The 14186-nt window shown below is 52.6% G+C and overlaps 1 protein-coding gene across 4 annotated transcripts in view; it reads left to right on the top strand.

Annotated features, from left to right (window-relative positions):
- The window catches only part of LOC101953221 (adhesion G protein-coupled receptor E3-like), a 31318-nt gene extending 18749 nt beyond the window's left edge, over positions 1 to 12569 (top strand). The window contains exons 7-18 of one of the 4 annotated variants that reach the window (XM_065576108.1): positions 1321 to 1425; positions 2155 to 2329; positions 2878 to 2997; positions 3652 to 3854; positions 4503 to 4673; positions 4842 to 5036; positions 5594 to 5829; positions 6574 to 6640; positions 10927 to 11018; positions 11288 to 11456; positions 11572 to 11679; positions 12012 to 12569. In XM_065576108.1, the coding sequence (XP_065432180.1) occupies positions 1321 to 1425; positions 2155 to 2329; positions 2878 to 2997; positions 3652 to 3854; positions 4503 to 4673; positions 4842 to 5036; positions 5594 to 5829; positions 6574 to 6640; positions 10927 to 11018; positions 11288 to 11456; positions 11572 to 11679; positions 12012 to 12074 (1704 nt within the window). In that variant the 3' untranslated portion in view covers positions 12075 to 12569. Of the gene's footprint in view, positions 1 to 1320; positions 1426 to 2154; positions 2330 to 2877; positions 2998 to 3651; positions 3855 to 4502; positions 5037 to 5593; positions 5830 to 6573; positions 6641 to 10926; positions 11019 to 11287; positions 11457 to 11571; positions 11680 to 12011 lie in introns of all 4 variants that reach the window. The other 3 variants (XM_065576109.1, XM_065576106.1, XM_065576105.1) reach the window with 3 other exon arrangements.
- The last annotated feature ends 1617 nt before the right edge of the window (positions 12570 to 14186 follow it).

Genomic DNA, 14186 nt, shown 5'->3' with positions numbered 1-14186 from the left:
GAACTGGACACAATACTCCAGTTGAGGCCTCATCAGAGTGGAGTAGAGCGGAAGAATTACTTCTCGTGTCTTCCTTACAACACTCCTTCTAATATATCCCAGAATGAGGTTAGCATTTTTTGCACCAGCATTACACTGTTGACTCATATTTAGCTTGTGGTCCACTATGACCTCCAGATCCCTTTTCGCAGTACTCCTTCCTAGGCAGTCATTTCCCATTTTGTACGTGTGCAACTGATTGTTCCTTCCTAAATGGAGAACTTTGCATTTGTCCTTGTTGAATGTAATCCTATTTACTTCAGACTATTTCTCCTGTTTGTCCAGATAATTTTTAATTTTAATCTTACCCCCAAACCACTTACAAGCCCTCCCAGCTCAGTATCGTCCGCAAACTTTATAAGCGTACTCTGTATGCCATTATCTAAATCATTCATGAAGATATTGAACAGAACCGGACCCAAAACTGATCCCTACGGGAACCCAATCGGTATGCCCTTCCACCGTGACTGAACCACTGATAACTACTCTCTGCAAACGGTTTTCCAACTGGTTATGCACCCACCTTAGAGTGGCTCCATATAGGTTGTATTTCCCTTGTTTGTTTATGAGGTCACGTGAGACAGTGTCAAAAGACTTACTAAAGTCAAGATATACCACGTCTACCACTTCCCCCCATCCACAAGGCTTGATACCCTGCCAAAGAAAGCTGTCAGCTTGATTTGACAAGATTTGTTCTTGACAAGTCCATGCTGACTGTTAATTACCACCTTATTATTTTCTACGTGTTTGCAAATTGATATTGAACCTGTAAAACATGTGTAGCTTTGCTAGAGACTGGTCCCAGACTCACAAGCCCATTGTCTTCCTGCGGGAGAGCATTGAATCTACAGACCATATACTCTGATTTCTTCTGCTGATTTGCATGCCGTTACTTTCCAATATGCACCTCCATGTCTCTCTGTATCTTCTTTCACTTCCTCTTTCCTCTCTCCCACGAGCACTACGTCATCTGCAAAAGGCATGTGCCGGGGGCTACTCTCTGGCTGCTTTCTGTCAATGCCTCCAGCACCGAAGTGAACAAAAAGGGCTTAGTCCCAAGCCTTGATGTATTCCAGCTGTTACTAGAAACTGTTCCCTTTCTCCACATGAACCTCGCTCTGTGGCAACAGCACCATCGTACATGTCCTGCACATGTCTGATATAAAAGCTTTATTCACTCAATGAGGGGTGTCAGGATCAGGCCCTTAATAAGGCAAATACCAATCTCGGTCGCCCTTCAGCGCCTGCAGAACTAACCCTCTGCCCTGGGTCTCTCTGCAGGTAAATCGGAGCAGCGGAAGTAGCAGTTTTTGCTCTTTCTTTAATTCAACCTTAAACGTTTTGATGTCCACGTGCAGAGATGGGAATGCAACATTATCACTGGAGGTGAGAGGCTCCATCCCTTGAATGTGCCCTGCAGACTAGTGCCCCTGTGTGTGCCCCAGAGCCCTGTGTGCTGCCGTGCTGGGTTAGGAGTCTCATCTCGGGGGAGGGAGCCATGTAGATAACTCTTCAGACAAGATCTGTGCCCTCCACTGCTGTGGGGAGCGGGGGTGCACCCTCTACTGTTGTTTGTCTGTATCTGCGCGCACATGCCCTCTAGTGGTGTGAGTGCACGTTTGTGTTTATCCACCCATATGTGCCCTCTAGTGTTCAGAACTGTTGTTGTTCTTCAGAGGTGCTATACTGCTAACAGTTAATGGGGATTCTCCTCAGCTCATCTGTCAGTGACCTAAGATTTTCAGGCAGCAGGATCTGGGCTCTATCCCTGCCCTGACATACATTTCTGAGCAACTGCAGGATGCAGCATAGAGACAGCCTAGGCAGCTGTGGGCTTGTGACAATGTTGTTCCCTGGCATCTGTTATGGAGCGATGGGGTAGCGGGAGTGAAGAAGGAAGGACAAAGGGTTCTAGTCCCATTTGGCTTCAGGTTCCAGTGGGGCCCTGAGTTAGCCTCAGTGGACCCCCTTTGTAAAAGGCTCCCCCTCTGAGAATATTGCTTCCCCCTGAACTGGGAGAAGCTGTGATGCCCGATGCCCCCTGGGAACACATGGGATGTGGAAACTGAACCCACCGACTCCTCACTCCCAGGGCCATTTCTTTCCTGTCTCCAGGAATCAATTCTCCGATTCAACACCCTCCTGAACAGCACCTCCCTCTGGGATGGCGGAGACAGGGGGGACGTGGGGTCAGCCGTGACAGTCCTGCTGCAGAGCGTAGAACTGGCCGCACTGGCCACTGCGCTCCGGTCTCCGGAGAGGACACTGAACATGACGACAGAGTCGATGGGTGAGAGGGACATGTGACTCTCAGGGCAACCTACTGCCTGCCATGAGATACGGGGTTATACACTGTGCCTCAAATCCACTGGAAGTTAGAGCCTATGTACCGTTGTGGATGTGAGCCTGTGTTCAGTACAGACACAGACCAGCACTGCCCCTGCACCAGGAAGTATAACCCAGACCCTCCAGTGACCCGAGGAGCAACAGCAATGCCCGAGAAGGGTTTAAATGCAACATTTGCCATTTCACAACTAGGGGCTGTGATGCTGAGCCAGGCACATCCCCCCACACCCACCACCCTCCCTCTGGGGATGCAGCATCCCCAGGGAGACACAACAGGAATGGGGGGAGGGGATGTGGGGGGTGATCAATGGAATTCGGGGAGGGGAGCTCGAAACTTCCCCCTCCCACCGTGTAGAAGAGCCCTGAAGCCCCCCAGCTCCAAGTGGAGTGCGGGGGGAGGGGGGATGTGGATCTGTCCCAGAATGGACAGATTCCCAGGGAAGTGGTTTCACAGCGAGGGGCTCTGTCATTCCTCACCCCCACCCCCTGCAGCTGTCCAGACGCGGCTCGTCACAGGGAACTGCAGCCAGGACAGTGAGGTCTTCACACTGAGAGCTCACGAGGAGACGATGGATGTGCACTGTGATACAGTCCCCAGGGCAGCCACACAAGGTACCATCCCAAACCAGGGCCCAAAGTACGGCACAGAGTGGTTCCCTGGCACCGAACCCCAGCCCTTCCTCCCCTTGGATCCCCAGGCCGGGCCCTGGCCTCTGTCTCTAGCCCTGGAGGGCTCCTTGCTGGCTGAGCCAGTGGTTCTCAGGCTGTGGGTCATGGAGCTGACACCTTCGTTCCTGCCTGTCCCACAGCTTGAGCCCCGAGCAGTGAGGAGTTGGGGGTGCAGAGGGGAGACGGCTCATGAGAGGGTCTCTGGTATGAAGTGGGCCCAGAGAATGGAAAGGGCAGGGACGGCCTAGTCTAGCTAGACCCCGAAATGGAGATGTGGGGGACCAGGATAACGTGTACCCTCAGCTGCCGTATTCAGGGCCCCGAATCCTCCAGCACCAGGGGAAGCTCATCCCTGGCCAGCCCCTCTCCTGGTCTCGCTGAGAAAAACTGAATCTTCATCTCTGCATCCTGCAGCTCGACGTTTCCAGCTGGACGCGTTCCTGGGGGTTCCGGGGTAGGAGGTATCATGGTCCATTGGCTAAACCTTAAGAGTGGTGGCCAGGAACCTGGGTTCCATTCCCAGATCTGCCACAGACTCACTGTGGCCCCTGGGCACCCGGCCGGCTCCTTCTTTGCCATAGCGACTCCATCTCCCAGCAGGTTTGGGGGCTGTTGCTTTTATTTCCTACTCCACCCTGGACTCCATCATCAATGCGACACTTCCCAGCGAGGGAAATCTACCGGCTGGTGGGAAGCTGGAGAAGAGTCATCTCAACTCCAGGGTGGTGAGTGGGGCCATCGGAGACGGGAGACCCATTCACCTCTCCAGACCCGCACACTTCACCCTGCGCCACAGACAGGTGTGTGGAGGGAGATCCCCCTCGCTTTGCTCCATATCTGGGGCTCCAGAGGGGTATATAGAAGGCACCATCTCCTCCCGATATTTGGACCATGCTGCCTTTCTGGCTCCCAATGCTCCTGAGAAGCAGAGGCCTCCTTATTCCTGACGCGTTGGGGCTGTTTTATTGGAAGAGGTTACCGGGGGTCACACCACGACCATGCAAAGTGCTCTAGGGTAGCAGCTCTGCTTAGCTCACCCCTGAGCCAGAATAACTGGAAAGCTGCTTTCTGTAGATATTGGGGTTCGAATCAGCATGAAATTCTTTTATATGGTAATGAAGTGGTTAGGCTGCCTATGTGTATGTGTGTACACAGCACTGCCCTCTACTGGATGCAGTCAGAACTGCTCAGCCATGTGCCATGTGCCTAGTAGTGCTAACGGCTAGCAAGGATTTATTTCCCTATCGCTCCAATAGCAGGGCCTGTGCTTTTGGAGCAGTGGGTTCTCCGTTCTCTCTCCTCTGTCACCGGGATGGCCCCAGTGGGCACTGGGGGCTGCGTGGGGAGAGCCGTGGAGCTGTAGGTGGCCTTGCTTTGCTATAGACGTGATAACAGAAATGATGTTCTGTGGTCCCATGAGGATGAGGATGTTTCTGTTGTGTTTTCAGGTCAAAAAAGAGGAGGAAGAGGCTCTCTGTGTCTACTGGAAAGTAGTGGCCGAGAGCGGCAGCTGGTCTCCGGACGGCTGCACAGCCGTGCACACGAACAGCACTCACACCAACTGCAGCTGTGACCATCTCTCCAGCTTCGCCGTCCTAATGGCTCCCACCAGAGTGACGGTATCTCACCGTGAGACTCGGATCACAGGGCTGGACCCTGAGCTCCACACTCAGCTGTGGGCAAAGCTCTCCCTGGAGCCACTGGAGTCTTTGCTGTGGAAAAGGCTCAGTTGGAACCGAGGGGGCTGGGCTGGGCTCACTGGTGATTGTCCCTTTGCTGTGTTACAGGAGAGTTACCCACTGACCGTCATCACCTACGTGGGACTGACCCTCTCCCTGCTGTGCCTCTTCCTCGCCATCCTCACCTTCCTCCTGTGCCGCTCCATCCGCAACGTCAGCACCTCCCTCCACCTGCAGCTCTGCCTCTGCCTCTTCCTGGCCGACCTGCTCTTCCTCACCACGGTGACTCCCACCGGCAGTCAGGTACGGCCTGATTCTCCCCTGCTCCTTCTCATTCTCCCCCTTCTCATTGCTGGCCTCCTCCACTAGCAGCAGGTGTGTGGCTTTGAAACCTTTGTGATCCCTGGATTCTGGGCTGTGCAGAACACGGGGGATTCCCAGGGGGATGTTTCCACCCCCTGTTAGGCCCCTTCTCACTGGGCACAGTGGTCTGAGTGTCCCCAACCCCTGGAGTTCAGCCAGTTCTATCCCTATGTCAGTCTCCCTGTGCCTCGATTCCTCTCCTACGTGACTTCCCCGTGGTCACCCAGGGACTCTGTGGCAGGGCTGGGAACAGAACCTGGCTCCCCTGAGCCCTGTTCCCCTGCTCTAACCACTAATCTCTGCTCCCTTCCTGCATCAGCAATGTGCACCTGCAGGACCCTCCATAGACCGAGGAACCTGCCATCTCTGGGTCACAGAGCGCTATAACTGGAGAGCTCTGCTAACAAGAATCCCGGTGTGACTCCCCGGCAGGTCTCCCCCATACTCAGCATTTCCCTTCCCCACCGCAGTGTCCCTGGGCTCTCTGTCTCCCGCAGGTGACGTGTGCTGTCATTGCTGGGCTCCTACACTACCTCTTCCTGGCCTGCTTCTCCTGGATGTTCCTGGAGGGGCTGTTTCTCTTCCTCACCGTCAGGAACCTGAAGGTCATGAATTACACCAGCGCCAGCCGGTTCAAGAAGAGATTCATGTACCCGTTCGGCTACGGATTCCCAGCCCTGGTGGTGGCTATTTCTGCAGCGGTGAATCCTGACGGCTACGGAACTTCCAAACAGTACGTGCAGTGCCCATCCCGAAGGGGAGCTGGGATGTGGCTTCCATGTGCTTGTCCAGCTCACCCCAGGTCTGACTTGAACTGAGATTTCCCTGCTCACCCTGCCTGGGAGCTGAATGTCCCCCTGGGACCCTTCCCATCCCCAGTGACACTAAGCTGCCCCGAGCGCTGTAGTTGAGTTGCCCACCTGTCAGACATCCACACTCCTCACCCCACTGATGATGTGGAAGAACAAGCCAGAAAGATCCCAGCTTGACTCCCAGGTCCCCGGCTGGGTTTGTGCGGCTGGTGGGTAGGAAACAAATGCACCTTCTTCCTGTGTGCAAATCCCTGAGGATCCCCTCTCTGAAGTGAGGGACTCACTAAAACAGGGCGTGGCGTGTTCTAGACACCCCAGGCCAGATCCTCAGCTGGTGTAAATCAGGGTAGCTCCACTTCCTTCAGTGCAGCGAGGCCAATGTCCATCCGCTGCATGTCTGGCCCTCCAGCAATACTGCGCCCATCCACCAGAAAGGGTCATTGAGGAGGTGGAAGAGGAAGTGGGGGCTGGAAGCAGGAGATGCTGAGGTAGATGGGAAGGGCTGTTCACCTGCTACCTGCAAGAGAGTCGGCCATGTCACAGACAGGCTGAGATCTATCTCGCTTTTGAGAGCCAGCTGCCCTGTGACCCCCCCTCTCTGCCCCGGGGCTGAAAAAGGGCAGTAATCCCATTAACGTCACCTTCTTCTTCCTCCCTCCCGCTAGCTGCTGGCTCAGCCTGGAGAGAGGCTTTCTTTGGAGCTTCCTGGGTCCAGTCTGTGCCATAATCCTGGTGGGTACCTCCCAGAGCCACAGGGCCCCATTCTCCTCTCACCTCTGCCACCCCATTGATTTCAGTGAAGCAGGGAGGAGAACGTGGCCCATAAACACAAGCAAAAACCCAGTTAGGTCCCACCTGGCTCATCTGCTGTGGTCAGTCCTGGCATGAGTCCCTGTGCTGTATCCCCAGGCTACAGCCTTTACTCGGGCACAGCTCCCATGGACGTCAGTAGGAGTTTTGCCAAGTGAAGACAGAAGAGTTGGATCCAGTCTAGTTAATGACCCAAGGAACGAGGAAGGGAGAAGGCTGCACTCTGCAGTGGCTTTTATAAGGGTGGAAACAAGTGTCCCTACATATTCCTCCCTACCCCCTATGGAAGTTGGGAGTGGGGGATTTGTTACAAGCCTGAAAATGGCAGGAAGTATTCTAAAGGCAGGCTCGGGAATCTCTCAGCCAGATCCTGCTCTCAGTTACACCAGTGTAAACCCAAAATAAATACTGACTCCACTGGAGGGGATCCATATTTAACCCTGAGCAGCATGTGGGCTCTGTGATCCCATTGATCCATCTCAGCCCTAGCTGATCTGTCAGCTCCACGCATGGGGAGGGACCGAGAGCTGCTAAGGGATATTACAGGAGAGGGGATGATTCCCACCGGAAATCATAGAATCATAGAATATCAGGGTTGGAAGGGACCTCAGGAGGTCATCTAGTCCAACCCCCTGCTCAAAGCAGGACCAATTTCCAACTAAATCATTCCAGCCAGGGCTTTGTCAAGCCTGACCTTAAAAACCTCTAAGGAAGGAGATTCCACCACCTCCCTAGGTAACCCATTCCACTGCTTCACCACCCTCCTAGTGAAAAAGTTTTTCCTAATATCCAACCTAAACCTCCCTCACTGCAACTTGAGACCATTACTCCTTGTTCTGTCATCTGGTACCACTGAGAACAGTCTAGATCCATCCTCTTTGGAACCCCCTTTCAGGTAGTTGAAGGCAGCTATCAAATCCCCCCTCATTCTTCTCTTCTGCAGACTAAACAATCCCAGTTCCCTCAGCCTCTCCTCATAAGTCATGTGCTCCAGCCCCCTAATCATTTTTGTTGCCCTCCGCTGGACTCTTTCCAATTTTTCCACATCCTTCTTGTAGTGTGGGGCCCAAAACTGGACACAGTACTCCAAATGAGGCCTCACCAATGTCGAATAGAGGGGAATGATCACATCCCTCGATCTGCTAGCAATGCCCCTACTTATACAGCCCAAAATGCCGTTATCCTTCTTGGCAACCAGGGCACACTGTTGACTCATATCCAGCTTCTCGTCCACTGTAACCCCTAGGTCCTTTTCTGCAGAACTGCTTCCTAGCCATTCGGTCCCTAGTCTGTAACAGTGCATGGGATTCTTCCGTCCTAAGTGCAGGACTCTGCACTTGTCCTTGTTGAACCAACCAGTTTTCTTTTGGCGCAATCCTCTAATTTGTCTAGTTCCCTCTGTATCCTATCTACCACTCCTCCCAGTTTAGTGTCATCTGCAAACTTGCTGAAGGTGCAATCCACGCCATCCTCCAGATCATTAATGAGGATATTGAACAAAGCCAGCCTCAGGACCAACCCTTGGGCACTCTGCTTGATACTGGTTGCCAACTAAACATGGAGCCATTGATCACTATCCTTTTAGCCCAATGATCTAGCCAGCTTTCTATCCACCTTATAGTCCATTCATCCAGCCCATACTTCTTTAACTTGGTGGCAAGAATGCTGTGGGAGACCGTATCAAAAGCTTTGCTAAAGTCAAGGAATAACACGTCTACTGCTTTCCCCTCATCCACAGATCCAGTTATCTCCTCATAGAAGGCAATTAGGTTCGTCAGGCATGACTTGCCCTTGGTGAATCCATGCTGACTGTTCTTGATCACTTTCCTCTCCTCTAAGTGCTTCAAAATTGATTCCTCGAGGACCTGCTTCATGATTTTTCCAGGGACTGAGGTGAGGCTGACTGGCCTGTAGTTCCCCGGATCCTCCTTCTTCCCTTTTTTAAAGATGGGCACTACATTAGCCTTTTTCCAGTCATCCAGGACCTCCCCGGATCGCCATGAGTTTTCAAAGATAATGGCCAATGGCGCTGTAATCACATGCGCCAACTCTTTTGGCACCCTCGGATGCAGTGCATCCGGCCCCATGGACTTGTACTCGTCCAGTTTTTCTAAATAGTCCCGAACCACTACTTTCTCCTCAGATGGCTGGTCACCTTCTCCCCATACTGTGCGGCCCAGTGCAGCAGTCTGGGAGCTGACCTTGTTCGTGAAGACAGAGGCAAAAGAATCATTGAGTACATTAGCTTTTTCCGCGTCCTCTGTTACTAGGTTGCCTCCCTCATTCAGTAAGGGGCCCACACTTTCCTTGACTTTCTTCTTGTTGCTAACATACCTGAAGAAACCCTTCTTGTTACTCTTAACATCTCTTGCTAGCTGCAACTCCAAGTGTGATTTGGCCTTCCTGAGCAATATTTTTATACTCCTCCCTGGTCATTGGTCCAGTCTTCCACTTCCTGTAAGCTTCTTTTTTGTGTTTAAGGTCAGCAAGGATTTCACTGTTAAGCCAAGCTGGTCGCCTGCCATATTTACTGTTCTTTCTACACATTGGGATGGTTTGTTCCTGCAACCTCAATAAGGATTCTTTAAAATACAGCCAGCTCTCCTGGACTCCTTTCCCCCTCATGTTATTCTCCCAGGGGATCCTGCCCATCAGTTCCCTGAGGGAGTCAAAGTCTGCTTTTCTGAAGTCCAGGGTCCGTATTCTGCTGCTCTCCTTTCTTCCTTGTGTCAGGATCCTGACCTCAACCATCTCATGGTCACTGCCTCCCAGGTTTCCATCCACTTTTGCTTCCCCTACTAATTCTTCCCGGTTTATGAGCAGCAGGTCTAGAAGAGCTCTACCCCAGGTGGTTCCTCCAGCACTTGCACCAGGAAATTGTCCCCTACACTTTCCAAAACTTTCTGGATTGTCTGTGCACCACTGTATTGCTCTCCCAGCAGATATCAGGGTGATTAAAGTCTCCCATGAGAACCAGGGCCTGCAATCTAGTAACTTCTGCTAGTTGCCGGAAGAAAGCCTTGTCCACCTCATCCCCCTGGTCTGGTGGTCTATAGCAGACTCCCACCACGCCATCACCCTTGTTGCTCGCACTTCTAAACTTATTCCAGAGACTCTCAGGTTTTTCTGCAGTTTCATACCGGAGCTCTGAGCAGTCATACTCCTCTCTTACATACAATGCGACTCCCCCACCTTTTCTGCCCTGCCTGTCCTTCCGGAACAGTTTATATCCATCCATGACAGTACTCTAGTCATGTGAGTTATCCCACCAAGTCTCTGTTATTCCAATGATATCATAGTTCCTTGACTGTGCCAGGACTTCCAGTTCTCCCTGCTTGTTTTCCAGGCTTCTTGCATTTGTGTATAGGCACTTAAGATAACTCGCTGATTGTACCGCTTTCTCAGTCTGAGACAGGAGTCCTCCCCTCTTGCACTCTCCTGCTTGTGCTTCCTCCCAGTATTCCATTTCCCCACTTACCTCAGGGCTTTGGTCTCCTTCTCCTGGTGAACCTAGTTTAAAGCCCTCCTCACTAGGTTAGCCAGCCTGCTTGCGAAGATGCTCTTCCCTCTCTTCGTTAGGTGGAGCCCGTCTCTGCCTAGCACTCCTCCTTCTTGGAACACCATCCCATGGTCGAAGAATCCAAAGCCTTCTCTCTGACACCACCTACGTAGCCATTCGTTGACTTCCACAATTCAACGGTCTCTACCCAGGCCTTTTGCCTGCACAGGGAGGATGGACAAGAACACCACTTGCACCTCAAACTCCTTTATCCTTCTTCCCAGAGCCACTGAGTCTGCAGTTATCCGCTCAAGGTCATTCTTGGCAGTCATTCATTGGTGCCCACGTGGAGAAGCAGGAAGGGGTAGCGATCCGAGGGCTTGATGAGTCGTGGCAGTATCTCCGTCACATTGTGAATCCTTGCTCCTGGCAAGCAGCAGACCTTTTGGTTTTCTCGGTCGGAGTGGCAGATAGATGACTCCGTCCCCCTGAGGAGGGAGTCCCCGACCACCACCCCCCTCCTCATTCTCTTGGGAGTGGTGGTCGTGGAACCCCCACCCCCATTCCATTACTGTTGAAAAGGTGCAAATGAGTAGTACCTGGTTCCGCAGTGCTTGGATCTGTCCCTTGGGATCGTTCTCTGCCTCAGCTGGAGTTACCAGCCCCGGATGGGAAGTTTTACAGGAAATATTTCCCACTCTTCCCACAGATAAATATAACCTTCTTTACCGTGACCCTGTGGATCCTGAGAAACAAACTCTCCTCTCTCAATGCAGATGTGTCCACCGTCAGAGACCACAGGTGAGATGGCAACAAAACAGTCCTGGAGGGTCAGATGCCTTAGTTTAGAGAGTCCTTGGCACCGGGATGGTGTGAAGGATTGCAGGAGGGGAACAACATATCTAGCATCCATGGGAATGAATTCCCATAGTGTTTGCATTGACAGTAACCCTGTTCCCACACAGGAAAGCTGGGGATGGTAGCTCCACCCTACCCTGCTCAGATCCTCCTAACCCAAATGCTCTCCATAGGGTTTTTGTAATGGGATCTCTCCATCTGCCCTTATCCAGGTTACTGACCTTTAAAGCCATTGCCCAGCTCTTCATTCTGGGCTGCACATGGAGTCTTGGTCTCCTCCAAATCGGCCCAGCAGCCACGGTCATGGCGTATTTATTCACCATCGTCAACAGCCTGCAGGGAGCCTTCATCTTCCTGGTGCACTGTCTCCTCAATCGCCAGGTAACGCCCGTGCTTGTCATCAACCCCCCAGCACCTTCACCGGCCTCATGGTGACAATGTCTGATCTTCTCAGACTTAGTTACATGGTGCAGTGACTGTGTCTCTCACTCTCCAGGTGAGAGAAGAGTACAGGAGATGGATCAAGAGATTCAGAATGTTCAGTACAAAGTCTGAGACATACGATCTCTCCATGTCTGCTGTCCCCACCACCAGCACCAACACGGTAAGAGGTCCTCTGCTCTGTTTCAGTACCCGCCTGTGAAACAGTCATCTCTAGCTGGGTCCCATTACTGCTGGAAAGGTGCAAAGCAGTTCCCTTTGCTGAGTTCCTAGACAGGGTGCCAGCTGGGAAAGTGATTACAAGTGTCAGTGAGAGTCGGTCATTATCGAGGAGTATCCTAGATGTCTGAGGCTCCAGAACAGAATGGCCTGTCCTGGCATCTCCACATTCCCTTCCCTTGGCTCTCCTGAGAGCTCCAGGGGTCACTCACTGTGGACTAGGCAGGCATTGGCTCTTGCAGTATCATGATCTGAATATATCATATTGTCCCCTAGGATTGGCAGTGCAGACGGATCATCCCCAATGAGCTGTCAGTGCAGACGGATCATCCCCAATGAGTAGTCAGCACCGTGAAGAATTTCCCTTGGCCCCATTATCCCTATGGGTCAGGGATCCAGGGGCTCTGAGCATCACCTCCTAGAGACAATGCACCGGTTTGCACATTACACTCTTAGTGGCTTTGGAACCTATTGTCATTTTTCTGCTTTTCTTGCCAAGTGTAACCCTTCTGCCAGGTGGAGTCGGCAGCAACCCGGTCCAGGTTCAATACCTAAGGGTTCCAATACAAAACAGAACCAGCTGGAGCCCCCACCCAGCAACCTGGGAAAACTTCAGACCACCTCAGGCACCTCCAAGAGGCAATACGTCCCCTCTCAGAAGCACTGAGTCTGTGTATAACAAAGAGAACTTTTAATAAAAAGGGGAAAGGAACCTGGTAGTAATCTGGGAAACCCCACAACCACTATTCGAAAGCTTGTGACCATGAGTAAGGCTAAGATATTTTTAGTAAAAATCACCCACAGGTTGCGGGAAATAAACAAAAATTCACGATAGCCTGTGATCTGTCCTGACTTTCACTAAAAATATACTGACAAAACAGGGAGGCGGTTCAGCTCAGCGCCACTGCTGCTGGAGCTCCAGGGTCCCCCACCACCATGGCAGTGAGTGGGCGCTTCGAGGAGCTCCATGCCACCTGTGGGAAGTGGAAGCTCTATGGTCCCCCATTTCTCATGGGGGATGGGCTGCTGTGGGGTACCCTCACCCCCTGCGGTGGCTGAGAGCTCCAGGGGGTCCCTCCTCTTCCTGGCATGGCTGGGCAACTGCAGAGGGTCCTCCGTCACCCACCATGGGGGAGTCGGAGATGCTTGGTGATGGAGACAGCCTTCTCCCTGCCGCTGCTGCACCCTACGCGGCCCCTTTCCAAGGCATCAAGAAGATCAGCATCGCGGCTGAGCCCATGGGAGAAGACAAGTCCGGGCAGTGGAGCCTCACAAGGTGACGTAATCGTAGCCTTAGCCATGAACAAAATTCTACCCCAGAATATATTGGGCAATGTCCTTTGCCTCAGTTTCTCCCCTTGTGGTGTGAAAGTCCAACAAATTCTCCTTTAACCTGCCTTTGCCTTTTCCCTCCCCTGCACCCCACTCACAGCTGCTGTCCCTGGCTGGTGAAGACCCAGAGTTCAGAGCGTTCATGTGAATTAAACTCCTGCTGGAGGGGTGGGAGGTGGGGAGATGCCGTCGAGGAATGCCTCGGCTGCTGCTGCCATCACCACAGATACAACCGAGGTCTGGTCTGAACTACAGACCTATATCGGTGTAACTATGTTACTCAGGGGGGTGAAAAATCCACACACACCTGCTCCCGGTGTGACATAGTTTTACCAGCCTGACCCCCTGTGTAGACACCGCGGTGACATTCTATACTCTATGTGCCCAGGAGGGCTGGACAGAGTGCTGTGTAGGGAGAGCTTAAGGAAAGCTTTGTGGGGCTGCAAGAGGGCAGGTGACAGGATGATGGGGGTAGTTCATGGAGATATACGTGCAGCGAGGTAGATGGCTGTTGCCCCTGGCTCAGCCGTCCGGCCTGCAGAGGGGTTCAGCTCTGGAAGACGAGTCGGGCCCTCCGTGCTTCCCTGGGATACACGGTTGTCCCAGTTTTCCTCTGCTGTTCCACCGGGAGCCCTGAGATTCTCAAGTGGAGGGGGGAACCAATTCTGAGACCGTCCCATCTGCAAAGCCGGGAGGGGACCAGGATAACATCACTGCTGAAGCAACAAGCCGGCTCGTGCCCTGTGCGATGTAGTTATATCCATCTGACCTCCAGTGTAGACAGCACTGTGCTGGCAGGAGAGCTTCTCCCATCAACACAGCTACCACCTCTCAGAGAGGTGGATTAACTACACCGATGGGAGAAGCTCTCTCCCGTCAGCATAGAGCATCTCCATTAAAGTGCCACAACACCACAGTTGCCTCGGTGCAGTTGTGCTGATGCAGCATGTTAAGCGTAGACGTGCCCTAAGGCTCAGCGGCTAGACCTGGTTCTCAGTGATTTCAGCTCTAGCGATCACTTAACAAAACAAAGATTCTCCAGTGTGTCTGATCAGCTCTGCCTTTACATAGAGACGGGGGAGAGGGTCAAATGGCATCTAGGACACTTTAGGCAGAGCC

This window comes from Chrysemys picta, chromosome 22, assembly GCF_011386835.1.
Source record: "Chrysemys picta bellii isolate R12L10 chromosome 22, ASM1138683v2, whole genome shotgun sequence".
NCBI lineage: Eukaryota > Metazoa > Chordata > Testudines > Emydidae > Chrysemys > Chrysemys picta.
The sequence above is the reverse complement of the archived record's forward strand: the minus strand, read 5'-3'. Positions and strand labels throughout refer to the sequence as shown.